This window comes from Saccopteryx leptura, chromosome 3 (genome assembly GCF_036850995.1).
Source record: "Saccopteryx leptura isolate mSacLep1 chromosome 3, mSacLep1_pri_phased_curated, whole genome shotgun sequence".
NCBI classification, from domain to species: Eukaryota; Metazoa; Chordata; class Mammalia; order Chiroptera; family Emballonuridae; genus Saccopteryx; species Saccopteryx leptura.
In genome coordinates, this window is record NC_089505.1 from 1,846,107 (window position 1) to 1,873,966 (window position 27,860).

Below are 27,860 nucleotides of genomic sequence, written 5' to 3' on the forward strand. Positions count from 1 at the left end.
GCTGGATGGGGGTGAAAAATAGTGTATGGACAGAGACTTGACTGGGTGTGTGTGTGTGTGTGTGTGTGTGTGTGGTGAACACACAATGCAATATAAAGATGATGTATCGTAGAACTGTACACTTGAAACTTGTATAATTTTATTAACCAAAGTCATCCAAATAAATTAAGTAAAATTTTAAAAAATTGAAAAACCAAAGTAAAAAATAAAAAATACTAAAGAATAGTGAATGGACAAATTGGTGTGTGTCCTGCTTAAATACATCTAAATTATTCCATGTTTATATGTGATGTTTTCAGAGGGCAAGGCAGATCATTTCATTGCTTACCACTAAAAAAATGTCACAGTTTAAAATTTTGGAGGATTTGAATCAATGCAAATATTATTTGCGATGAAAATAACTTCATCCCCTCACTGAGTTGATAATCACTAATTACAAAGACTAAGTTTTGATTAATAAATTTACAAGTCACAATATTTTTCTAAGTAACATAATCTAATGACTTCATGAATAAATAAAAAAAAAATCATATGGACTTTTTGGGCATTTATTTCCATTGGAAATAAACCATAAAAAAATAAGGGTTCACCCCAAGTCCTAGCAAGGGTCACTTAGCTGCTTTGGAAAGATAGCCAACACCCACCACCAGAAAATGAACTGTTCAAAATCCAGACGGTTACACCTGCAAGGTCGACCTTAGCAGATAAGGAACTGGTCCAGGTGGGTTTGCGATATCGTCCTCCTGGTGCCGATGGGGGCTGCCGTGAGCCCACAGTGAGGGGGGGGGGGCGTCGGAATCTCAGGCGCGAGCATCTGGAACCGTCTCCTGGAAGCCGTGCTGACGCAGCTGCTCAGATCTGAAATCCACGGGGCTCGCTGCAGCGGAACCAAGGTCAGCCACTGACATCAGGACTGAGCCAGCTCACGTTTCAAAGTGTCCGTGTTGATAAAAATACTTCTTTTCTTTGCCTAAGTCACTGACCCGGAACAGCACGGCGGGATAATCTGTATCCTGCGAGTCTGACTTAAAAATGTGACTTTCCTCCCTATTCCTAATGTCACCTTCACCCTCACGGTGGATTTCTGATACATTTACTTCGTGTGATTCAGTTATGGAAGGTTCCGTTAAATTCGGGAGATTTTGAAAGGACAGTGTTCCATCCAAAAGGAACTTGCTTTCTGTTTGTTGCACTGTGTGAAGTTGATTTACTTTAACTCAAGTTGGTAAGCATTTATTTAAATCCCTTTGACGCAAAGACTTGGGCGGGACATTGGGCTTTTGGTCATGCCTGCACATCAGTCAAGCGGGCCTTGGCCTTCCAGTAGCCGCTGATGTGTGGAGCTCAGGGGCGTGTAGGAAGCTCTGCTATTTTTAGCTCTCATTGTTTTTTGTTTTGTTTTGTTTTGTTTGTTTGTTTGTTGTTTTTTTGTATTTTTCTGAAGTTGGAAACGGAGAGGCAGTCAGACAGACTCCTGCATGTGCCCAACCGGGATCCACCCGGCATGCCCACTAGGGGGCGATGCTCTGCCCATCTGGGGCGTCGCTCTGTTGCATCCAGAGCCATTCTAGCGCCTGAGGCAGAGGCCACGGAGCCATCCTCAGTGCCCGGGCCAACTTTGCTCCAATGGAGCCTTGGCTGCGGGAGTGGAAGAGAGAGACAGAGAGGAAGGAGAGGAAGGGGGGAGAAGCAGATGGGTGCTTCTCCTGTGTGCCCTGGCCGGGAATCAAACCTGGGACTTCTGCACGCCAGGCCGACGCTCTACCACTGAGCCAACCGGCCAGGGCCAGCTCTCATTGGTTTTAAAGCGTCTTTGGATTTCACTTCACTGCTTGTATTTCCCTTCTCACAGACACGCCCACCTTCCACCCCGCCTAAAGGTCTTGCCTTTTCCTGCAGGGAGAAGACGGGCCATCTAGGATGGCAGGAAAACAACGTGAACCCCACCCACCGGCCCTGGTGTGCAGGCTGGCTCAGTCAGTCCCTTGTGGGATGAGCAGATATAACTTTTTAAATGTCTTGGCCTCGATTGATTAATCTATAACGCTGATGTTCATATAATTTGAAACAGATATAAGTAAAGAATTCTAGGTCCTTAAGTACCACCTCTGAATTTCAAAGGAGGCAATGTAATGACCTTTACGGACAGGGAGGAGCCTCCTTTCTAAAGGGATTGTAGCATCTGCCCCTGAAGACAGGGTCACATGGAGGTGGGCCACACTTTTCTGGCAAGACTCACCCACAGCATTAGCAGAGAGCACTGACTGCCACTGGGTCAGGGCACAGGCTGAGGTGGCCTCCTTCAGGCTCAAAGACCCGTCTTTGCAGTCTCCTCCTTGATTTTTAAAAGGTTATAAGACAGTCCATTCTTCCAGACAACATGCTCCTGTTCACTGTAATATAAATTCACTGTTCCGAGCCTCCTTCCTCTATAATGCTGTGCAAATCGGACACTCCCATGTCCTCGCACATGTATCAGAAAGAACCTTCCGTTCCTGCAGTGTTACATTACCTGGGGTGTACATGCTACTGAGTCTAACAGGAGGGTACACAGATCTGTATGTGCAAAGACAGTCTGTAGTGTTACATTTCAGAAATGACAGCAGTGTTTCCATTACAGAAATCACTGAATCCATGTGAAGGGTTTCAGTTGGGTTCTGTGTCAGTATACCTGGGGGTTCCGCTGGTGCTCTCAGGGCCTGGGGACTCGGAAATAGACCACCAGTGCCCGTCTGATGCTAAAATGTCCGGAAAGGGTTGAGTTGGTAGAAGACAGCCATTAACCCTTTGAGTAGTGTGAACATTCATGTACGTTCCTCACGCAAAGGGTTAAAAAGCTCACTACTCAAAAGGGTTAAGCAACATCTCAAATACTGTATTAGACGAAAAACCACTTGCACGTTAATTCTTAATCATGAATGAAATGTCAAATATAGCCACAATCTAAATGTGCATCGCCAAGAGCAGCCTCCGATGAGGAATGCATTTGCGGGGAGGGGACCGGGTGCCCAGTCCCCCTCTCCCCTGGCGGAGGAGTGATGACGCTCTCCAAAGCTCCGTCAAGGGAGGGTGAAACCTCTCCCCCAGGAAGGCCAGGAACCAGCACAAATGCACTTTGCTAATGGCCAAGCCCAAGTAAATCATTTAAGTCCGCAAGCCAAGGCCGCATTGCTTCAATAAGCTCAATGAATTTCAGAACAAATTGGAGAGCAAGACTATTATAAAAACCATTTATATCAAACAACAGCGACATCAAAACCATACGTCTTTATTGGAAGCGTTTCGGAAAATTACAAGGTAGCGCCGCTTCTCAGATTTAATGGACTACTGGGAACTGGATTTTAAAACATGTTTCTGGAAGGTTAAGTTCTGGCTGTGCAAACATCTCTTTTTCTTTTTGAGCTTGTCTTCAGCTTTGTAAACTGAGGCTGAGGACGAATGGTGGGGACCAGGGCGGGGAGCACACGGCGGCCTTCGAGGCCGGGGGAGGGGGGGGCGAGTGTTTTCTTTCCGCCCAAGGAGCTCACGGGCATGATTTGTCTGTTTTGTGTATTCTCACATTTTGCATGTTTGAGTTGTAAGAGGAGCAATATTGTAAAGTGGATGCGGTTTTCCCCTGGGGAGGGGGACCTAATATGAGGTTGAGCCCGGGGTACACAGGCTGGTCGGGTAAACAACGCAGGTGATTTCACTTTGGCTTCGCCGTGCCATTGTTACAACGCTGAATATGTTACTCCTGAGTCAAACCGAGGCCTCCAGGAACGCCCTGCACCCTTTCGACGGTGTTCTGTGGGGAGTACTTAGCAATACGGCCATTCCAGCTTCCAGCGCTGGACTTCCTGCTCTTGGCTCAAGTCTTGGCGCTTTGCTCAAGCTGTTACTTGGAGACTATCAGGTGGTAGCCTGGGGCGGGCGGAGATCGCCAAGGACCGCGGATAAGCAGAGGAGCCCGCGGGCTGGACGGCGGGCGAGGTCCTCACCTGCCCCCTCGGGATGGCTGGGCGCTCAAGGAGGGAGTTCCCTTGTTTCTTTCAGAGAAAGGACAGTATTTTACACACAATGTAAGCTCAAAGCATGCCGATCGCGTGCCTGAGTGAGACGTTAGGCCTGACGCTTGGAAACGCACAGCCCAACCACCTTGTCTATTTTTCTACACATTCGCAACCCTCTCTGCGTGATCTGGAAGGCGGGGGCACTGAAAACCTCATATTGTATTTCTGCCTCTGTCAGCAGACGGGACCCGCAAACAAGTGTTTTCTCAAACGATTCGACCGATTTATAAGCTGTGACCAGCACGGCAGCCGCCTTCAGAGCCGGCCAGAGCCAGGCAGATTTCCTATTGCAGCTGTCGCATTTTATCAGGAGCACGGAGGCCTGAGAGACTGTTACTTTCCTGAGGTCAAACAGTAGGCCGAGTGGCTTCGGAGATCCTTGAATATAAGTTATCATACTCATACCGGTTAAGAATTACTACTGAGACAGTAGATGAATTGGCTATCAATCTCTTATTATGTAAAAGTATTTGTTTGTAAAGCAGACAAGTAAATAAAGTTCTTGCCTTCCTCCCCATTCTCTGAAATTTGTCAGGAGCCGTAGGCAGAATGACTATGTCCTAATTCATTCCATGAGGCCAATATTACCCTAATATCAAAACTACACAAAGACTACACAAGAAAACTGCAGACCGACACCTCTCATGAACACAGATTGAGTGTCCTCAATAAAATATTAGCAAATAAAATCCAAAAAATACCACACCCCATGGTCAAATGGGATTTATGCCAGGTATGCAAGCCTAATTCAACAGTCAAAAGAGAATTAATATGACCCAGTACATCAGCAGACTAAACGAGAAAAATCACAGGATAATATCAATGGATGCAAGAAAATATTTGATAAAATCCAACACCCATTCATGATAAAGCAGTTATTAAACTATCTCCCAAGAATCTGGAGCCTCCATTACACGTAATGGTGAGGACCTCTGAGCTCCCCCCCAGACGAGGCACCAGGCAAGAGTGTCCCTCTCAGCATGCTTCCCAACACCGACTGCAAGTCCTTGCAGAGGAAATCAGGCAGGAAAGGAAACCAAGGTGTAAGACGGGGAGAAAGACCTGAAACTCTCCTTGTTCTCAGACGATGACATGATCATATACGCAGAAAATGCAAAAGAATTCCCCAAAAATCTGTCTCCTAGACTATTCCTAAAGCTCCCTTACTGCACAAGCTTGGCGTTCCTCTCTCGCAAGAGAAAATGCAAATACGTGAGAAACGCCAGAACTTGTCTAAGTATTAAAAAAAATATATTAACAACTGAAGTAACTTGCTTTAGCAAATGGGCAGAGACTAACAACATGAACACCACGTGGGGAGAGATGCCGGACAGCCCATCCCTGCTGCCCCAACACGCACAGCCAAATTCTAAAATGGTGCAGCACTCTGGAGACATGTTCGGTGACACGCCCCAGGAGCCTCGGCCACGCCCTCGGCCACGCCCTCAGCCACGCCCGCTGCCACTGGGCTTCCTTCCATTCCAGTTCCCCTGACTGCGTGCTTGCAGTTGAGGCCCGCGGTCAGTGAGCTCCATAAAAGGTCAGGGGCTTCAGTCTTCATTTAATATATACCTTTTTTTTTTTAAACAAGAGAAACAGTCCAAATCACTAGCAATAGGAAAATGATTAAATAGAGTAGTTTCATGTGATAGAATCTTAGGTACGTATTAAAAAAATAAAAAAATAATTGTTTTCATAAAGTATTGCATGACAGGGAAAACTTATGATGCCATGTTCAATGGAAAAGCCAAATACAAAACTATATATATACATATTGCACATACATATACACTGAAACACGCAACTCATACATACATGCAAATATTCAGGCACACTCAAGATATGGGAAGGAAACTAAATTCTTACTAAGCATAAGGGTAAGTTTCCTAACACTTAACACATTTTTATTGTGAGAAAATTATTTCTAAATTTAAAAAAAATGAAGCACTCGCTGGTGGAAAAAGAAACCCCACAACATTCAGCAAAGCACAATGTACTGGGATGCGCTCATGATGTCTGGCTCTTACAACGTCCCTCTGAGTGAAGCCACAGCCGTGAGCGAAGCACCCTTCTGTCCATCTGTGTACAGAGCGTCTCCCTGCTGCCCTGTCCGAGAAGAAACCTTACTCCATCAGATGGTCAGTTATACACACACACTCCAATCTAACTGAATATAGTCGCTCCTATGTATAAAACCCCTCCAAAGTAAAAATGCAAAAAAAGATTGTATTGCAACAGACAATATTATCTTTCCAGCAATTATCTCCCTGTGTATCTGGAAGGCAGCTCATTTCTTTCAAAAGGTTGTGTGAGTTATTAATACAAAGGTGACAACTTAGCAACAGGAAGCCTGGGGGTGATGCTCATGGTGAGATGATGTGATCATAATAAATACAGTCAACCGCAAGGTATTTTACTGTCGTCTTTATCAACTTTAATGGAAGGTGTTTAAACACGGGCTGGGGGCCACATTCTGATGTAGAGGAAAGTACTCTGAATTTCTCCTCTGAGAAAAGTGAAACATGACTTCATTATGTCGTGCTTTCTGAGCCGCCAGGCCTAGTAGTAGAAGCACTTCCCGATTATCTTGCCTGAGTCACGGAAGAACCAGTGGCCAGTGTGCTGAGGCCACCGGCCACGTACATGCCAGCCTCCCCTGCCCCCAGGGAGGCCACAGGGCCACCTCTCCGGCAGGGGCATGCTGTCCCCGCCTCAGTAAGAACGGAGCGTGCAGTGAACAGAAAATGTCCCATTTTTATCCTTTTTGGCAACAAGTTTGCTCAACAGACTTTAAGGTTTTTAGGCTTCTCCTAGTCAACATTTTTATTTAAAGCTGTTAAAGAATGGAAGTACTACGTTAGGAGTATGAATAGCCACGGACCACAAAATCAGAGTGCGAAGCCGCTTTCCAAGGCCAGCTAGTACGGCCCAGCAGACAAGAGACACAACACGTACATGTCTAAGGCAGACAGCAGTCACTGCTTAACCGTCTGGAACAACAACAAGACTATTTGCTTCACTCATTAATTCGTTTTGACATTGCGTTCAAGTTCTCTCTGAACGTCGGGGCTAAGACCCCAGTATGGCAATACCCTTCCAGCCAACCCCAGGGAGCATGTAATAGGGCAAATGTCTTTTCTCTGTTATTGAAAGAGCGTCGAGTAAGAAATTCGACTCTCAACCATCGACTCTGAAGATTAAAAGGACTCAGTCCCTTCCACTCTGTCCTTGCCTCCTGATTTGGAATTCAAATATAGTCATCCCCCCCCCCTTTTTCTTTTAAATAACAGACCATCTCCAATTTTCTTTTTTTCTCTGTATTCACCGAGATTAGAAATACATAGGTCCGAAACCAGCTAGAAGCTTTTATCTGGGGGTGTGAGCGCGTATGTGACGGGCCGACAGAAACGCAGAGAGATGTGCGGTAGGACTGAAATGTGTGGAAAGGGCATTTTTAAAAATAAAATGTTATGGGCCACATATTCCGAGAATAAATGGTGCTCATTAGTATTTCATTCCTAACATTAGCATCATGTTTTATTTTAGAACTCACTGATATCAATATACATGTTTATGTTTTAATATCAACTGATATTAGTGTTTTGAGATACGTATAGATACGTATCTGTCTATCTATATATCTATCTATATACATAGATATACATATACACATGTATGTATATGTGTGGGTACATATATATATATATATGTTTCATTTCACTTATGTCCTAGGATCCCATTTGACCAGGGAGCGAACTGAGGATTCGGCGTTTTAAAGTCTTTCCTCATTCAAATACACCGCGATCAGCAGACGGGTCCAAGGAAAGCCGGGTTTCCCCGGGAAGGAGAGGCCACGGGGAAGGTCCGTGCCATTAGGAAAGCGCAGTGTCGAGCGTGACCACGTTCAGACCCTTACCTGATGTCGGCACACGTGATACAGGTGATATTTCGGCTATTCGTTGTGATCAGGTTCAGAGCGACTGAGGTTTCTTTGTCCGAGGTCGGGTGTGCTCCACATTTAAAGAAAAATTCCTGCAAGAATGAGAAATGCGATCAAAGACATGGAACATGGCTGGCCACCCCCCGCCCCCAAACATTTCCATGGTAGACAGTCTCCTTGGAGGTCTATTACTAGGCATGAGTTAGAAATTAACCTGCGTCCAATCTTTTAAGGGGAAAGTCCAGTCGTCAAGAACCCCCTTTAAGGAGGGGTCCCAGGGTCGGCTAGCCTTTCTTCTGCTCTTTCAGCCACGGGGCTGAGGACTCTCTGTGTCCCTGGGGTAGCAGAGCCTCTCGATGACAAAGGTGTCTAGTAGAATGACTCAGGGTAGACGCAGGAGGACAGCTGGAATACACAGTACCTCACAAGCAAGGAAAGGGGGACCCCGAGCCCAGAGAGGATCGCCCCAACAATCACAGGTGAAGCCAGAGTGGAACCTAGGCTTTCAAAGAGACACCCAATGATTTAAAAAAAATTATAGCGTCTCTACACCACTGGCCGGTTAGCAGCAAGAATGCAGGGCAGAGGAAGGAACCCAGGGACCCTGCTCTCAGTAAGCGTGCAGGTTCACGCCGACTCACAGAGAAGCAAGCCGGACCCTCCCAGCCTCACGCCAAGCCCCGCACGGCTGTCCGCGGCCCCGGCATCCCGAACGTCCCCGGGGCGACCCGGCCCCCCACACCGGGCAGCGGGGCCCCCACGTCCTGTTCTGCGCATGCTCCTTTATTTTAGCTTTCACAGGAGTCACGTCCTTTTGATTGATATTATTTATATTATTTTCTCTCTTCTCCACCCTTTCCTTGTTACGTTTCTTCACTTCCTCCTTCTGCTCTGAGTGTGTTTGTTCATTCCCCGTCTCCCCTCCACTCGCCCAGGTGTTGGCCAGGGATTCCTCTGCTTCCTGTTGGTCTTCATGTCGTCCGTCCACGATAGCAACGCCCACGAAGCTAAACCTTCTGTGCTGCTGACGACTCTGCACGGACAGATCGCTGGGGGCCGGGAGGCCGGGAGGCCGCTCCCACCCCACACCTGCCCACCCCCGCTGGTGCAGAGCTCCTCGGAATAAGGACAGGGCTTGCCCTTTGAACACTTGACCTGGCATCAGCCTCCTTTTCTGAAGGCTCCAGATAGTCACTGTTTTCAGCTCTGGGGGCCACATGTCCTCCGTGGCCGGTCTCGGCTCTGCCCCGCAGCACACGGGCAGCCATGGGCACACCTGGGAGAGAGCCCGGGCGGGGTGCACCAACCGGTGTCACATTACACGCGTGGCTGGTGGTTCTGCCTGGGGGCTGCGGACTCTGCCCTACAAGACCCTGCGGTATCGGCGGGCGTCTCGGTCCTCCTGTGTCCTAACGGCACCTGGCACCAGAGACACTTCCTACACGGAAAATCGACAGGTTTATTTATAAATGCCCCAGTGTCTCTGTATACACCTGACAGCACGCCTCTCCGTTGGTTCTTTCCTCACCCCTAGTCGAACAGAGCGCCCTCTCCCCGCCCCGAGGTCCGGTGAGCCGCACCTGCGGGCCCCAGCCTGCGGGGGGAGCGCCCTCTCCCGGGAGGTCCGGGGAGCCGCACCTGCGGGCCCCAGCCTGCGGGGGGAGCACCCTCTCCCGTCTCCCGGGAGGTCCGGTGAGCCGCACCTGCGGGCCCCAGCCTGCAGGGGGAGCGCCCTCTCCCCGCCCCGAGGTCCGGTGAGCCGCACCTGCGGGCCCCAGCCTGCGGGGGGAGCGCCCTCTCCCGGGAGGTCCGGTGAGCCGCACCTGCGGGCCCCAGCCTGCGGGGGGAGCGCCCTCTCCCGGGAGGTCCGGAGAGCCGCACCTGCGGGCCCCAGCCTGCGGGGGGAGCGCCCTCTCCCGGGAGGTCCGGAGAGCCGCACCTGCGGGCCCCAGCCTGCGGGGGGAGCGCCCTCTCCCGGGAGGTCCGGAGAGCCGCACCTGCGGGCCCCAGCCTGCGGGGGGAGCGCCCTCTCCCCGCCCCGAGGTCCGGAGAGCCGCACCTGCGGGCCCCAGCCTGCGGGGGGAGCGCCCTCTCCCCGCCCCGAGGTCCGGTGAGCCGCACCTGCGGGCCCCAGCCTGCGGGGGGGGGAGCGCCCTCTCCCGGGAGGTCCGGTGAGCCGCACCTGCGGGCCCCAGCCTGCGGGGGGAGCGCCCTCTCCCGGGAGGTCCGGTGAGCCGCACCTGCGGGCCCCAGCCTGTGGGGGGCATCAGAAACACCTGGGCGGGCGCTAACCCGGACATGGCCGGCCGCCAGGCCAGGTGCTTCCAGTGTGTCAGCTCTGAGGTGCAGAACCTTTGAGAATCACCGGCCACACCTGTTCTAGTGGAAGAGGGGGTGACTGTATACTCTCTCGGGAGACGACAGCCCTTCCTGACCGCGCTTGCCGTGTCTGAGAGGAACGCCAGTCTCAGGGAAAGTGTGGTGCTCTCCGGAACCCGCAGACTGCCATTTTACGGAGAAGTGTCCCCGAGCCTGGCGCTCGGCTGCTCTTAACTGCTCTTACCAATCCCAGGTGATGAAAACTGCTAGTGAGCCTGACCTACCCGACTCGGGGTCAGCGGCATAGTTGCTGACCCTCTGCTCGCCGTCCGGGCCCCACGGACGAGGGTGTGTGCCGACAGCCTCACTGTGATGGACAGGCGTGCCGTGCATCTGGGAGGCCGTTCAGGGGTGCGTGTGTGGAGTCCTGTCCGCGAGCCCGGGGCCTTTCCCGGGACAGCGGCAAATATTACTGGGGTTTCCCCCCCCCTTTTTTTAACATGGAATGCTACCCTTTACACTCAATCTTTTAAAATGCTACAAATCCTTCAAGGGTACTGAGCGAGAGAGTGAAAGCAATGCCTGGCCACCAAGAGAAGCAGCCCGGAGGACAGGACTGACCCTCGTGAACCCGGAGCTGGCCGCGGCTGCTTTTTGCCGACGTGGAAAAAAAGAAACCCTCGCTCACAACACAAAGTAATTCCCCAGAACAGCTGAGCTGGCTGGACCACGGAGAAGGTATTTCATGTACGGATAACGAGATAGATAGTCTTTATATTTTTTCTTAGCTTGCAGAAAGCTACTGGTGGACATTCAGCTAACAAATCACAGAGTGCTTGGCCACCGACCAGAATCCAGCCAGACAAAAGCCGGGTCCTGTGTGGGGGGAGGGGTGGCTGGGAGAGCGGTTCTGAGTTCTGGTGTAAGAAGTGACAGATATGTGGAAAATTCCAGTGATTCATATGATGTGATACCATTAAAATAGAAATTTCTCGCCCAGTATGTTGAATATGTATGTGTCCTCAGTGAATTCAGCAATCTTTTTTTTTTTTTTTTTTTTTTTTTTTTAGAGAGGAGAGACAGAGAGAGAGAGAAGGGGGAGGAGCTGGAAGCATCAACTCCCATATGTGCCTTGACCAGGCAAGCCCAGGGTTTCGAACCGGCGACCTCAGCATTTCCAGGTCGACGCTTTATCCACTGCGCCACCACAGGTCAGGCTACAGAATTCAGCAATCTTATGAAAGGGGGTCTTCTGTAGTTCTTGATTCAAGGGCAAGACCTGCGGAAGGGTCTGAGATGTCACCTGCTAGCACCGTCCCATGGACACTGGCCGAGGACATGAGACAGAGGCAGAGAGAATTACAGGCATCGTGATTGTGCTGGAAGGATTGTCCAGAACAGAAGAGTTTCCAGGTGACCTCACAAGATGTGCGGACACAGGACAGACCCCTGGAAAGCTGTGTCCCAGAAGGACTCACACCTTTTGTGGCAGACTACTTCGTAGCACTTCCTGTGCTATAGAATCAGCAGATTAGGCTTTTCAAAGTCTCTCTGATATTTCCAGTCTGCATTCAGACCACATAACCTATAAAGTGAAACCAGAAAGAAGGAAGGACCTTTTACAAAAACTCTACACCGGGTGTCTCAGCTCCCTTACACAGGGTTGTCATGTTATGGACAGCTGCGTGAGTCTTCTGGAGTAGCTATGAATTCTGCCTGTCTGGATTTTGTTTCTCTTGACGGACCAGAATATCAAGGAAATTGCCTGACCAGGTGGAGGTGCAGTGGATAGAGTGTTGGACTGGGACGCAGAGGACCCTGGTTCTAAACCCCAAGGTCGCTGGTTTGGGCATGGGCTCATCTAGTTTGAGCAAGGCTCACCAGCTTGAGCCCAGGGTCGCTGGCTTGAGCAAGGTTGGTCACTTGATCTGCTGTAGCTCCCCGGTCAAGGCACATATGAGAAAGCAATCACTGAACAACTAAGGTGCTGCAACAAAGAATTGATGCTTCTCATCTCTCTCCCTTCCTGTCTGTCTGTCCTTAGCTGTCCCTCTCTCTGTCTCTCTCTCTGTCACAAAAATATATATATATCAAGGAAGCCAATGCAACAATAACAACAGCAAAATCTTGCTCTTGTCCACAGAGAAACACATCACTGTGAGATCTGGCCACCAGGACATGGCATCTTCTGATTCCGGCAAGCGTCCCAGAAACACTGAAGGTCCCAGGGCCAGCCTGCTCCAGAAGACACTGTTCTAGTTCCAGTGGGTTGTCGGGTTGGACCAGCAAAGTTACTTCCATGTCACTATGGACGCCACCCCCGTGGAAGCAGCAGGGGAAGCACCTCGTTCATTAGGAAGGACACATGCAGACACGCGTGAAGGCAATGCGGGATCCTTACGTGTGGGCAAATCCAGTCTCCAAGGGGCCACCCTGCCTCTTAGAAAGGGCACCTCACATATCAACCAACTACAAACAAAACAAAACACAACACAAAACAGAGCAGGTCCCACGAAATTAGATGATTTCCTAGCCAGGAGCTGTAGTTCCCACCGGCTGTCTTGTTTCTTTGGGGTCAGACACTCAATCCTGGGAAGTTATAATTAGTAATGAAGCCATAATTAGTGATGAAGCTACAATCTATGACCAGTAATTGGCCAGTTTTATTTTTTAAATAGTGTCGACTATTTCACTAAATGAGAAAAGAAATCCTAGACTCAGACCTTAAACATACGTTGGCTTTATAATGTGACCCTGATGGATGCCATGGAAGTGCTCTCCACCTCAGCAGTGGTAAACAGGACACCTGAAATGCAGCCGAGCTGTGTGCTCTGTCCGTTCACAGAAGTGTCCTCCCGCTTTCACTGCTCCTGGGGACCAGGCTGTGGTCTGTGGTCCTGTCCCGCTGCTCCCACTGCGTTCCCGGGCTTTGTCACAGCTCACCTGCCCTCTCAGGGCCCAGCGCGGACGCTGACCCGCTGACTGCAGCAGAGCCTCGGAACTCAAAGGGGCACCGAGGGGAAGGAGCTGGGAACATTTCAGCTCCACTGTTGGTGGCGCTCCTGGCAGCCACCCCCCCCCCCCACCCCGTCACCGCACTCTGCCCTCTGAGGCATGGCTCACGGCCAGCGCCTCTCACGGGCAAAGGAGAGAAGACTGACGAGGATGGAAACAAAAACACGAACCAGCAAAATATAACAATTAGATAAATATGAAAAATCCAACTGTATAAAAACTTATTGGATCAGAAGCTAAGTCGTCAACCCCAGGCACAGACAGACGGGTGTGTTCCGGTCACTGCACAGAGAGCTGAGAACTGCCACCTGGGAGGCCCGCTTGTCCCCGGGGCAGTCTGGGTCACAAGCCTGAGAAAACAGCGACGAGACCTGCCTTCTTCACTCCTGAGCCTCTTAACAGGTCATATCAAACTCGCTGAAGTTAATAATTTTTGTCGATATTGCTCAACAACTTTATGTTTTCCACATAAGAGAGCGTGTGTATCTTCGTGAACACTTAAACGCCATGTTGGTCTCCAAACCCTCCTTAGTAATAAGCCCAGAGGACACAGACCTTTCTCTGGGTAAAGTAAAAGGGACACGTGACTTTCACTAGGCGGCTGCAGAGGATCTGTGGTTTGTACTGAGAAGTGCCCGGCCGTGTGCACATGAGTCGGGGTCAGTTAGGGAGGCAGGGCCCCCACCAGCTGGCTGCGCTGAGGGGAGGATTCCAGGGCCCCCACCAGCTGGCTGCGCTGAGGGGAGGATTCCAGGGCCCAGCTGCAATGGCGGTGGGCCCCGAGGAGAAATGGGCAGGGACAGGAAGCCACCACGAGATAAGATAGCAGCATGAAGGGCGCCCATCTCTGGGGTTGAAGACGGGGGAGGAGGTGGCCTCGTGAGGCCCGGGGGGATGGCTGGTTCACAGCCATTGCTGGAGACACCTTCCGAAGAGAAAGGGGGAGGGGACATCCAGGTTTCGACCTTCCCTCTTCGCACCTCCCACCAGAGCCCCCAGGGCAAAGCCAGCCTGAGGCAAGGAAGGGTGTTTTGGGCACCAATGTGCCCAGCAGAGAGGGGCATTCAGATGACCGGTGTGGCAATAGGCCAAGCATCTGAAAAGCCAAAATTCTTCAACTGTCACTCTTTGTTAGTGGTGACACGTTCTAGTTAGCCTCCATTATTGAAAAAAAAAAAAAGACATATTCACATATGATTCTTAAAAATGTATTAGATAAAAAAATATATACATATTTACACTGTGTGTTGAGTTTAAACTCAAATAAACCTGTTGAAAAATTACCCACCCAAATTTTCAAATAAGATGAACAGAGGCCATTGTCGCTATTTATGCGAAAACAAGTAATAGGCATCTTACATCTCCACCAAAGATGACCTCAGAGAATCCAAGTTACAACAGCCGGTCACTTATCCATCTCAACGTCTCTCCCAGACCTACCGAGTCTGCCAGGAGCTAACGAATCATACAGACACCCGATTCCTCTCCTCAGATGCTGGCCCTCACACTTCTCCATGTGGCTAGGAACAGTTCTTTTTTATTACTGAATTTATTAGGATGTCATCGGTTAATAAAATTATACAGATTTCTTTTGTTAAGAAGCAACTGCTAGTTTTCGGTCTTATTCTCTATACAGAAGTTTCAGTATTAGTGTTAACACTATACTTTGAATTTTCTCCTGGCTAAAACATGACAAAGTGCAATCTCCGTGGTCTCTGTGTGGCACACAAAGCCTGTGAACAAGGGCTGCTCATCCGTGACCTCACCAGTGTGTCTGCATCTCAGGCAGAGGCCTAGACCCACTCGGGGTTATCTAAGGCCAGGAAAAAATTATATAAGTTTGAATATACACTATGTCACTTGTTAGATCGCGGAACTTGTAGGCTTGGCTCATTTAACAATGGCAGCTGTAAAATTAGGTGACATGTAGTTAAATACAATCTCAAAAGTTAATGAGTCCGTTAGCACGCTCGCTTGGTGTTAAGTTTTCCTCCTTCACACAGTGTGGATACACACAGTGTGCCTACAGCCTCGAGACGGTGGGCTAAGTGTGTGGGGGAAGGGAAGGCAGTAACCCCCCAAAGAGCAAAACCACGTACATCTCTGCGAGAAGGGGGGCTGTTGCCCGTCCACACCGTGGCCACCGCCTAGGTCTCAGGGAAGACAGCCCACCTTCTCCTAGGCCCATGACGGCGAACCCATGACACGCGTGTCAGCATTGACACACGTAGCCATTTTCAATGACACGTGGCCACATACCAGAGAAGTATGGGGCCACATGCTGAGAAGGACGTTTCTTCCTCGGCTCCTGCACCTGGCTGTGCAAGAGCCGAGGATAAAACATTTGCTGTAGTGTAGACACTCTGAGCCGAGGTCTGTAGGCCAAAACAACAGAACCCCGGCACAGAGCGTCTAGTTCCGGGACTTCCGGCTAGGTGTTAGCGGATCTCTGACCTCACTTCCGGCTGGCGGAGCAGGGAGCAGCAGAATGCCAGGGGAACACATCTCTGGGGGCCCTGTGATCGCCATTACCAGCAACCACATAACCACAGCAACCATCACCCAGTCTACTGTGCTGGGGTGTCGTGGATTTCTAATTGACCATCATTACTGAGATAAGTGAGGGGCAGCTGGGAGAGGCGAGGGCCTGTGCTATGGGTGTCGTTTCCCGCCATTAGAAATAGCGGCAGCCATCTTAATTTCCATAAGATGCAACTTGCAGAATTTCAAGACAGCATCTGGGCTCAGGTGTTTGTCGACTTGAGGTCAAAGCTTGAGAATCTGGAAAGGTGCCACTTGGAGAATCAAGAGGAGTGCCACTACGAACAGGAAATTTGGAGTGCCTGGAACTGATTACCAGACACCTTTAGCACCCTGAAAAATATAGCAATGGCTTTACTCACAGTTTTTCCCTCTATGTACTTTTGTGAGACCTTATTCTCAGTGTTAAATAATATCAAAACCAACAAAAGAAACAGATGAAGTTAGTAGTGCTTGCTTGGGCTTGAAGTGTACAAAATACCAACCTTCAATTGAAGATTTAGCCAATGAAATTCAGCAACAAAAAAGTCACTAATAGGCAGGTTAGTTAAAAGAATTCCCCCTCCCCCTCACTTATCTTAGTTCACGGCACCTCACACAAGTTAAATAATATCAAGACCAACAAAAGAAACTGACTGACAGATGAACAAAGAAGTCACTAAGCAGGTAAGTTAAATAATTAGTTTTTGGTTTATTAAATATAGTATATATTACAATTATACATTTTTGTTATTTAAACTATAAAAATCATGAAATTATGTTTTTTTTTCTCAAAGTGACACAACACCCAAGTTATGTTTAGTTTTTTGGTGAATTTTGACACACCACGCTCAAAAGATGCCCATCACTGTCCTAGGCCCTCTGCTCGTTAACAACCAATACGTGCATTATATACACACATGCACAAACCCACAGACATGCGTGCTCACGCCACGCCAAAAGCCACGCTGAGCACGGGAGAGTCTCAGCTGTCACTCTCTCAGGTGCGCGGCTGTCTAACTCCACCACTGCGTCGGGTCTGAGAGCATTTCTGTTTGCTAACGATACAGCTATTGTTATACTTCAAAAGCTTTTTTGCTTTGTTTTTTGCTTTTTGCTTGTTTCCAAATTTAAAAGTATAAACCAGGTCTGTCCCCCAGGCCAATACGTCATACGCAATAAAAATTAAAACGCAACTCTAAAACCCAAAAGGTGCTGAAAACACAGTTTTAATTTTCTTCTCTAAATTTGGCATTACATTTCACGGATGGGAAACCCGACATTTACTGGCATAACATTCTTTCCAGTCTATATTTATCCATCTCAGTGGGACGATTCAAGCTCTTCACTGCAAAATTACTATATATATATATTATATATATATATATATATATAATATATATATATATATTTTTTTTTTAAATGACAGGGTACAGACACTCCTAGAGATATTTCAGAGCTACAATATACGAATTGCATAATCTTTCTAAAATAAAAAATACAATTTAAAATTAAAAACCTGCAGGGGAGTGCATTCCAATAATGTCTGAGCGAGTAACTCCCCCACAGCGGCGACAGGATGGCGGTTGTGTGTGTCCTTGTGTTGGTGTGGACGTGGGCACAGCCTCTCCTTCAGCTCTGTAGCCTCGCCAGACAGACTGAGGGAGACTATGCCCATCATCCACACTGTTCTCTGTTTCCCTCCACGGACGAAGCTCTCACGGGCTCTCACGAGGTGTGAGCTTGGAGGAGTGTCCGGGCATCCACGCTGTTGGCGAGCTTCACGTTTAAGCCAAGCTTTCAGCGTCCATTCTCACGTAAATATCAGGTCTACCGGAAAGTTCTGTCCGTTTCTATCACAACAAGTTTCGACACGTAAGCACATGTTTATTTGGCGCATGTGTGCCTCTCTATTTTTATCACTTAATGTATACATACTGACGTAGCAAATTAACTAAAACAAAGTTGATTCACGTTTGTCTTATGTGTGAAGCGATAGTGTACCCATGGCTACTGATAAAGTTCATTTACACCACTGTATTTTTCCGAATTTCAACAAGGAAGAAATGCTACAGAAGCATGTAGAAATTTATTGAAAGTGTTTGGTGAAGGTACAGTTTCTGATAGGACATGCAGAAGATGGTTTAAAAAATTTGAAACAGGTGATTTCGACCTTTCTGATAAGCCACGTTCTGGGCGACCATCTTTGATCGATGACGATGTTGTTAAGACCATGTTGGAACAAGATCCTTTTCTGACAACATCGGAGATGGCAGAAAGGCTTAATTCAGCTCAGCAAACCATTTCGGACCATATTCGGAAGATAGGATTGGTGTGGAAATATATTACTTAATAAAGTTTATTGACGGTAAGAAAAATTTGTATTTTGTTTTACTCCAAAAACGAACAGAACTTTCTGGTAGACCTTATAAAACAAGGTGCGACAATATTTTGTAGTTAACAGCACATTTCCTTTCTTAACCCTCCCCCCCAGTTACATGAGCTGAGCCCCCTCAGAGAGCACACAAAGGGACACCTGTTAGCTGGTCATCACTTGCAAGGAACGGAGGAGGACAATCGTGGTCTTGAACACTGACAGGGGCTCAGTGTCCCCAGATGAGTGGTGTCCTCGGCATGTGTTAGGCACCCTCTAGATACAGGCGTCCCCAAACTATGGCCCGCGGGCCGCATGTGGCCCCCTGAGGCCATTTATCCGGCCCCCCGCCGCACTCCCGGAAGGGGCACCTCTTTCATTGGTGGTCAGTGAGAGGAGCACTGTATGTGGCGGCCCTCCAACGGTCTGAGGGACAGTGAACTGGCCCCCTGTGTAAAAAGTTTGGGGACCTCTGCTCTAGAAGGTGACAGGCATTTATTCTAAACGTGTGAAAGCTTATTCTAAACAGCAATGGTCCATGACGCAGAACTACTTCATCATGTTCCTGGCGACTTATCGCCCGGCCCAGCCCCATAGGCAGCCTCTCCCACCTCACCTGCCTCTCAGGACCCCTCCCAGTCCGGCCTTAAAGACCTCCCGTCGCCCTGGAAGCTGTGCTCTCAGGTGCCTCTGGCCCCTTGGGCACGATGACCCCCTGAACTGCCTTCCTCCTCCACCGTCACCCCTCCTTCTGCCTCTCTAGCCCCCAAGTGCCTTACAGGCCCCCAAGTGTCTCAGGGGCCGTGTCGCCAGCCCGGGAGGCCCTCTGACTCCCCAGGAAGGGGGCAGAGGCGTTCATGTGTCCCCGGGTGTCCCTGTCCTGCTCTCTGCTCTGTGCCCTCCAAGCCCGCGGTTCGTAGTACTGACACCCCCTGCTTGTCTCGGGGACCCACTAGAAGGCAAGTAGACTCCGGGGCACTTCCTGCCCAGGGCCTGGCCCACAGTGAGGGCACAAGTGGGTGAAAGGACGAGCTGTCTCGCGTGTTTGAAGAGGAAGAGGGGCACGTGTGGCACAGGCTCTGGGAACTAGCGGGAGAGGCATGCAGAAGCAGAGCCTCTGGCCTGCCTGGGCTTCCGGCCTGTCCTGGGCTACTCTGCCAGCTGCCTCCACTTTTACTGCTGCTTCCCCTCCTGTTGCCGAGTCCACCGTGCTGTGGACGGGGAAGCCTGCCCCCTCCCGGGACAGGGGCTCAGAGGAGGCTGTCACGCTGCTCTCGGGCCGGAGGCTGAGAAACGCAGCCGCTGCAACTTCCGACGGTTCAGTCTGGGCTCGGAAAATGCAGAAGAAACGGCCTTCTCGGCAGTGAATTCACACACTGATACGATAATGGGATTCTGGCTACAAGCAAAGAGAAATATCGAACAATATAAAAAAAAATCCGAGCTTTAAAACATTTTAAATGACCTCAGACTTGGAATCGAAACTCTTTTTATCCCCCTCAGAAGTCCCTGTTTCTTCGGCGAGTGGGATTTAAAGCGTCTGTTAGGTCTGGTTCCTTTATTGCAGGCGCCCAGCGACCGTAAACACTTCGCTCCCGCCGGAACGGGGCAGAGCAGCGCTGTCCACACTGTAGCCACGTAAGCAGTTCTCTGTGTTTATGCGTTTCCTTACTACAAGAGGAAGGCTATAAAGTATAATTTGTATGTTTACCCACAAACTATACACACACAGCAAAACTAAGATGAATAAAACTACTAAATAAATGTCACAGAGAGATTTTTTTTTGAGACTTAATGTTTTAAAGTAGCTTTAGGTTCACAGTAAAATCGAGAGGAAGCCTCAGAGAAGTCTCAGATAGTTCCTACCGCCAAACCTCACAAGCATCGCCTCAGCTCTCATGACCGCGCCCCATCTGGGGGGTACCTCTCCCCTCTCATGACTGCGCCCCACCTGAGGGGTACCTCTCACCTCTCATGACCGCGTCCCACCTGGGGGGTAGGTCTCCCCTCTCATGACCACGCCCCACCTGGGGGGTACCTCCCCCTCTCATGACCGTGCCCCACCTGGGGGGTACCTCCCCCTCTCATGACTGCGCCCCACCTGGGGGGTACCTCTCCCCTCTCATGACCACGCCCCACCTGGGGGGTACCTCTCCCCTCTCATGACCATGCCCCACCTGGGGGGTACCTCTCCCCCTCTCATGACCGCGCCCTACCTGGGGGGTACCTCTCCCCTCTCATGACCGCGCCCCACCTGGGGGGTACCTCTCATGACCGCGCCCCACCTGGGGGGTACCTCCCCCTCTCATGACCACGCCCCACCTGGGGGGTACCTCTCCCCTCTCATGACCGCGCCCCACCTGGGGGGTACCTCTCCCCTCTCATGACTGCACCCCACCTGGGGGGTACCTCTCCCCTCTCATGACCGCGCCCCACCTGGGGGGTACCTCCCCCTCTCATGACCGCGTCCCACTGGGGGTAGGTCTCCCCTCTCATGACCGCGCCCCACCTAGGGGGTACCTCCCCCTCTCATGACCGCGCCCCACCTGGAGGGTACCTCCCCCTCTCATGACCACATCCCACTGGGGGGGTTCCTCCCCCTCTCATGACCGCGTCCCACTGGGGGGTAGCCCTGTGTTACATCAGTGAACCTGCAGTGACACATGACAGTCACCCAGAGTCTACAGTTTACACCAGGATGTCCTCTTGGTATTGCTCATTCTGCAGCTGGGAACAAACATCCAAGAATGTATCCATCATTGCGGCATCGCACAGTGCATTTTTGTCGTCCTAAACATTCTCTGTGCTCCAACAGTTCAGCCCGCCCCACCCCCCACCCCCCAGCCCCTGGTCTGTTTACTGTCTCCCTAGTTTTGCCTCTCCCCAAACATCATACAGCTGGAATCATACAGTGTGTAGCATTTCCAGGTGGGTTTGAGACGTGCTCAAACCAGCGACCTTGGGGTTTCGAACCTGGGTCCTCTGCGACCTGGTCTGATGCTCCTTGCACTGTGCCACCACCTGGTTAGCATTATTTATTTAATTTATTGATTTTAGAGAGACATAGGAAGGGTGAGAGATAGGCGAACAGAAACAGGGATTTGTTCTTATACATTGATTGATAGATTCTTATATGTCCCGACCGGGGATCAAACCTGCAATCTTGGTATATCTGGACGACATTCTAACCAACTGAGCTACTCGGCCAGGGAAATAGATTTTATTTTTGTCTTTAATTTACTTTCTCTGATTTATAGCCCCTCTTAATAATCAAACTTATAGATACTTGGTGTAAGTAAAATTCAGTTAATTATATAAAGAATAGCAGATTCTTAGAGAGTAAATCTTTTGATTGGCCATAATTTTAAGAAAGTAATATTAATGTATATTATTATTTCAATACTTTTATGCTTACATAACTAGCAATACTATTTAGCATTAGATAGTATGTTGGAAGGGAATATTGTAAGTATGAAAAACATTCTCCACCCCAGAATGCCTTTTGCCCACAATCTCATATATCAAGTATTAGCCTAGAGGAGATATTTATGGTTAGGCTATAAAATCTACTGGGGGAAAAAAAGTGTTTATAATGAACATGGAGAAAGCATCTAAATCACCTTGCTTGAAAAGAAAGTCATGTTGAAAACAACCCAATCACAAAATGCGTCTCCTGACATTGTCCTCTTGTCAACGGGTAGCTCCCAGCTAAAATGACCTATAAATCTTGGAATCCTCGTCTACCTCTGTTCAGACAAAACAGTGGGCCTCATTTGAGCTCATGAACAGCGGCACGTGTTTACAATGAACTATCTAATTAACTGAGCTCTCGGTGACTGGCACAAAGTGTTCTATGTCAGAGACATAGCATTCTATCTGTTGGTGCGTAAATTAGATGAAGTTATTCTCGTTAGATGCAGAGATCTATATACTCATTAATTATAGTGACTTCTGCAAAAATGTATTGCTATGCTGCAGTGGAAGGCCAGAAAAACATTAATTTAATGTTACCCGGGGAGAGGTGTATCCTGCAACCTTCCACTTAGAACAGGAGGTCTACAAACCAGGCATCTGGGTTGTTGCTAACTCTTCCCAACTGCGAGGGGCTTGATCTAAGCCATTCAGCCTAACCAGCTACAACTCTATCTTGTGGATTCTTTGCAGTGTCCCTGTGCCTTTCTGCATGGGACATGGTAACAGGAACAGCGGTTTCTTTCCCCCAGAGCCCCGTCTCACCCGTGCACCTCAGGGACCCTGGAGCAGAAGACTGGTGGGTGTTGCTCAAGCCAGTTGGGTCAATCAATCTACTCCAAACTGAGTCAGACCAGGCACCCACTGCTCATTGCTGCTGGGGGAATCTTCCTCCTCACCCTACGGCTGTAAATCCAGTTTCTTTCCGGAAAGCCAGCCATTAGTTAGGGATGTACTTCTGAATGAGACGCCTTCCCCAAAGCTAATATACATAAGTAACCTCAGGTTGGACGGCACTGTCAATATTTTTTGGCTGCAAACATTCTTTCGATCAAGCAGCACCTGGTGCTCAGTGAATAGATCATTATCTGGCTTGTTATATATAAGCCCATCTGTGCAGAAATGGCCCAGTGCCGGCTCTGAGTTGGCCAGACCTGCATCCTAAAACATGGGTGCCAGGCGATGATGACCTTTCATACCCTATGGAAGCAAGACAGATGACAGAAATGCTTTATATGAGGCGATAATACAGGAAACACGTCATGGGCTATATTAAAACATAAAAATTGACAGCCATATGGCAATTATAAAGCCCTTTTAATACATTATTTCCTCTTATCTTTTCTTTACAAAGACGTTTGTGATGTGAGTTTTACCATTTAAGATTTAGGGAGGTGGTAATACCAAAACTAGATCATCTATCGCCATGGAAGTCATGAGTTGGTCATTTTTTTTATTTTTATTTTTTTTTTTGCATTTTTCAGAAGCTGGAAACAGGGAGAGACAGTCAGACAGACTCCCGCATGCGCCCGACCGGGATCCACCCGGCACGCCCACCATGGGGCGATGCTCTGCCCACCAGGGGGCGATGCTCTGCCCATCCTGGGCGTCGCCATGTTGCGACCAGAGCCACTCTAGCGCCTGGGGCAGAGGCCACAGAGCCATCCCCAGCGTCCGGGCTATTTTTGCTCCAATGGAGCCTTGGCTGCGGGAGGGGAAGAGAGAGACAGAGAGGAAGGCGCGGCGGAGGGGTGGAGAAGCAAATGGGCGCTTCTCCTGTGTGCCCTGGCCGGGAATCGAACCCGGGTCCTCCGCACGCTAGGCCGCCGCTCTACCGCTGAGCCAACCGGCCAGGGCATGAGTTGGTCATTTTTAGCCCATTACCAGCCTCAGACCCTGTTCACCCACATCCAATACCCTGGCACAGCAATTTATTTGTGCTTGCAATGTCTGCTAGAGCAGTGGTCTCCAACCCCCGGGCCGCGGGACCAGTGCCGGTCCGTGGGCCATTTGGTACCGGTCCGCAGAGAAAGAATAAATAACTTACATTATTTCCGTTTTATTTATATTTAAGTCTGAACGATGTTTTATTTTTTAAAAATGACCAGATTCCCTGTTACAGCTGTCTAAGACTCACTCTTGACGCTTGTCTCGGTCACGTGATACATTTATCCGTCCCACCCTAAAGGCCGGTCCTTGAAAATATTTTCTGACATTAAACCGGTCCAGAAAAGGTTGGGGACCACTGTGCTAGAGAATTCTTTACATGTAGTCCTAACTGACAGGAAGTCATGTTTTATTAAGTAGTTTATAACCCCCTTTATAAAATCCGGAGTGCACTGGCTGGACAGGCAATGCCACGTGTGTTTGAATATAAATGAATGTGTATATGTTTTGTCCCATTCCTATGTCTGTCTGACGGTCAAGGACAAACCAGGCTCCTTGTGGACCTCCGCACGTGGCGTGTGGGCTGCCCGAGACCCACGCCGACTCTCCCTCTGACGGCTTTCCACTCCACACCAGGTTTCATCCGCTACCGGTCGCCCACCGCGCTGAGACTGCCGCACTTAGAAAGCATTTATTCACACATTAAATGAGAGGAAAATTTAAATGAATTTTCTGGACTCCATTAAAGTCTCAAGAGGCGAAGACAGCGCATAACAAGTCCAACCGGCGCGCGAACATTTGCAGCGTGAGTTTGTCAGAGGGTCCATTTCCAGCAGACCCCCCCCAACCCCACAAAACGCCTCGATATACACGGGATCTTCGGGGAAATCACGCTGCGGATAGAAGTGATTTACGGTGTCAGTTTATGTTTCCAGAGCGGAGGAGTGTGAACTGAGTATGTGTGCTTGGTAATTTGCCCCACAATACCATAATCATTTTTTTGGGTCCTCTGAGAATGAAAGCCATTCGATTTTATTTTGCGCTCTTGACACACAAAAGTGCTTGATGAAAAGATACGAAGACTCTCACCAGACTTAGGGGAGGGGGAGGACGGAGTCCCAGGGACCCCGACACACAACTGCACTCGTTTGCTCCCATCGCAGCGGATTTCCCCATCGGCCCCCCATCCCTTTCCCAGTCATTGCCACGGGGTGGGGGGCTACTATGGCTCAGAGGTAAAGACAAAACTGCTGTCCACAGCCCACAGAAGACACCACCTGTGTGGGTGTAAATTACCGTCCACAGCTCACGGAAGACACCACCAGTGTGGGTGTAAACTACCGTCCACAGCCCACGGCAGACACCACCTGTGTGGGTGTAGAGTTGACAGGCAGCCCAGGGGGGATGCCTCCTCATTGACATCGGCATGCCAAGGCCGCGCGTGCCCATCTGCCCCCTGAGCTCCGCCGGCCCCTGAGTGGCTGCTCCTCTGGCGTTAAGAAGGGTGACTGTCCCTGCCCTGGCCCAGCTCCACAATTCCTGGAGAATGAAAGGTGAGTCGCAGTGAAAACGCTCCCAAGGCAAGAGCCCACACCCGCAGACCCTCCCCTGCGCGTGGCTGAGCATTTCATCAGGCGTCTGCTGGGGCAGCGCCCTTTGTTCGGCTTTTCCACGGGTCAGGCCACTGGCTGGATCCTGGGGGTGGCGGGCAGGAAGGGGGAGCAGGTCTGCAGGCACCCGGCCGGCCGAGAAGGCGGGGGGGGGGGGGGGGGGGGCGCACAGTGATTGTAACACTGCGCCTTAGCGTTAGGTCAGGCGCTGTGCGGTGATCAGAGGGCGGAAGAAATGGAGGCCGAGGATTTCCAGACAAGGGCGCGGCCGGGATGTAACCGCACCAGTGATGCAGGGTCACCCCTCTGCTGAGGAAGACGGGGTGCTGCCGACCGGGGGGAGCCCGCGGAACTCAGGCTCCTCAGGCAAGCGGCTCAGGACTCTACTGCCCCCAGCCCAGACTGTTCGGTTTCACAAGAAAAATGATGCTTAGGCCCTGGCCGGTTGGCTCAGCGGTAGAGCGTCGGCCTGGCGTGCGGGGGACCCGGGTTCAATTCCCGGCCAGGGCACATAGGAGAAGCGTCCATTTGCTTCTCCACCCCCCCCCCTTCCTCTCTGTCTCTCTCTTCCCCTCCCGCAGCCGAGGCTCCATTGGAGCAAAGATGGCCCGGGCGCTGGGGATGGCTCCTTGGCCTCTGCCCCAGGCGCTAGAGTGGCTCTGGTCGCGGCAGAGCGTCGCCCCCTGGTGGGCAGAGCGTCGCCCCTGGTGGGCGTGCCGGGTGGATCCCGGTCGGGCGCATGCGGGAGTCTGTCTGACTGTCTCTCCCCGTTTCCAGCTTCAGAAAAATACCCCCCAAAAAATTTAAAAAAAAAGAAAAAAAAAAAAGAAAAATGATGCTTACAATAACCTTACAGAACTGGGTTACTGACAACTTCTAAAATACTGATTATGATACTTCATATAAATACTAATAGCAACATGATGGCTATATTAATAGTAAGATAAGGTAGGCTTGAAATTTTAATTTAGAATAAAATTTTTGTTTTACAGAAGTTCTGTAAAGTGTTTTCTTGCTCTGAGTTTATAATTTGGCAGTTTAAGATGACAAAGCAAGACTATTCACTTTATTTTGGTGCCTTATTACACTATAATTGACATGCAGTAATGTGCACGTATTTAAAGTAAAAACCGTGCTCGCCACAACCCAGGGAGTGACTGTACCGCTCACCCTGCGGAGTTCCCGTGTGTCCCTGGCAACCCTTCGACCTGCCCTTGCCAGAGCCTCTCACATCCCCAGTTACTTTCTGACCTCCTTCCTGTTACAAGTTAGTTTAAATTTGCCATAATTTAATATACATATCATGCAATACACACTATTCTTTTTCAGCCAGAATAATTTTAAAAGATACATCCATGTTATTAATGTATCGACCATCCATTTTTGTTGCAGGTACCCTGTCACGACATGACTGATCACAGTTTGTCTGCACTCATCCATTGATGAGAACCTGGGTAGTCAGCCCCACTAGGCAGCTGATCTCGATAAACATTCCGTGTGTACTTGATAAAAATATGTATTCGGCTGTTGTTGGCTAGATTTTTTTTTTTTTTTTTAGATTTTTATTTATTTTTATTCATTATATAGAGGGGAGAGAGAGAGAGAGAGAGAGAAGGGGGGAGGAGCAGAAAGCATCAACTCCCATATGTGCCTTGACCAGGCAAGCCCAGGGTTTTGAACCGGCAACCTCAGCGTTTCCAGGTTGACGCTTTATCCATTGCGCCACCACAGGTCAGGCCGGCTAGATTTTTTTCTACAAATGTCAATCAGGTCAAGTTGTCCACATTCTTACTAATTTTCTATGTATTCTACTGTTGAGCAAGTTGTATTAAAATCTTCAACTTTAATTATGAATTTATCTTTTTTTTGCAGTTTCTGTTATCAGGTATATAAATGTTTAGATTAAGATCTCTATAAATCTATCCTTTATCATTATAAAGTTCCTTCATTATCATATTCCTTGCTCTGAATTCAATTAGTCTGTAATTAACAGAGCCAAGTCTGCTTTTAAATCTTTTTAAAAACTAATGTTAGCATGATATATCTTTTTGTTGCATCTTTCTATTTTAACTCTTTGTGTCTTTATATTAAAAATAGGTTTCCTGTAGTGTAGGCTGTATGTTGGTGGGTACGGCTTTTTGGTCCAATCTAAAAACCTCTGTCTTTAATTGGGGTGTCCAAAATGTTTATTTTGAATGTGATTATTTACATGGTTGATTCAAGTCTATTATTTTACTTTTTGTTTACTATTTTTCCCATTTACTCTTCATTTTTTTTTCTCTCTTTTTCTGCCTTTTCCTGTTAATTGTGTTTGTGCCTCCATTTCTCTCCTTTCCTAGCTTACCAGCAGCAGCTCTTCGTGGCTCCAGCTGTGGCTCAGCGACAGCGCTGTCCACTGCAGTCGTCACCCTCAGCTTACTGAGGTCTGTTCGGAGTGCTGTCACACCACTGCTCACGTAACAACTTTCAAAAATAGTCTTCCAATTCTTATGCCCAGCTCTGGTTATCATACATTTTTACACGTTATAAACCTTACATTACATTATTTTTTTTTGTTTAAAGACTTGATGATTTTATAAATATTTAAGTAATAAAATTATGGTATGTTTAATCATGAAATTACCTTTCCCAGTGTGCTTTATTCCCACTGTTTCCATCTGATATAGTTTTCC

General features: G+C 49.1%; 1 protein-coding gene across 1 annotated transcript in view; it reads right to left on the bottom strand.

The window, feature by feature from the left end:
• PRKN (parkin RBR E3 ubiquitin protein ligase) overlaps positions 1-27,860 on the bottom strand; it is an 893,077-nt gene that overhangs the window by 303,879 nt on the left and 561,338 nt on the right. The window contains exon 6 of the mRNA XM_066372515.1: positions 7,969-8,084. Coding sequence (XP_066228612.1) covers positions 7,969-8,084 — 116 coding nt within the window. The remainder of the gene's footprint in view (positions 1-7,968; positions 8,085-27,860) is intronic.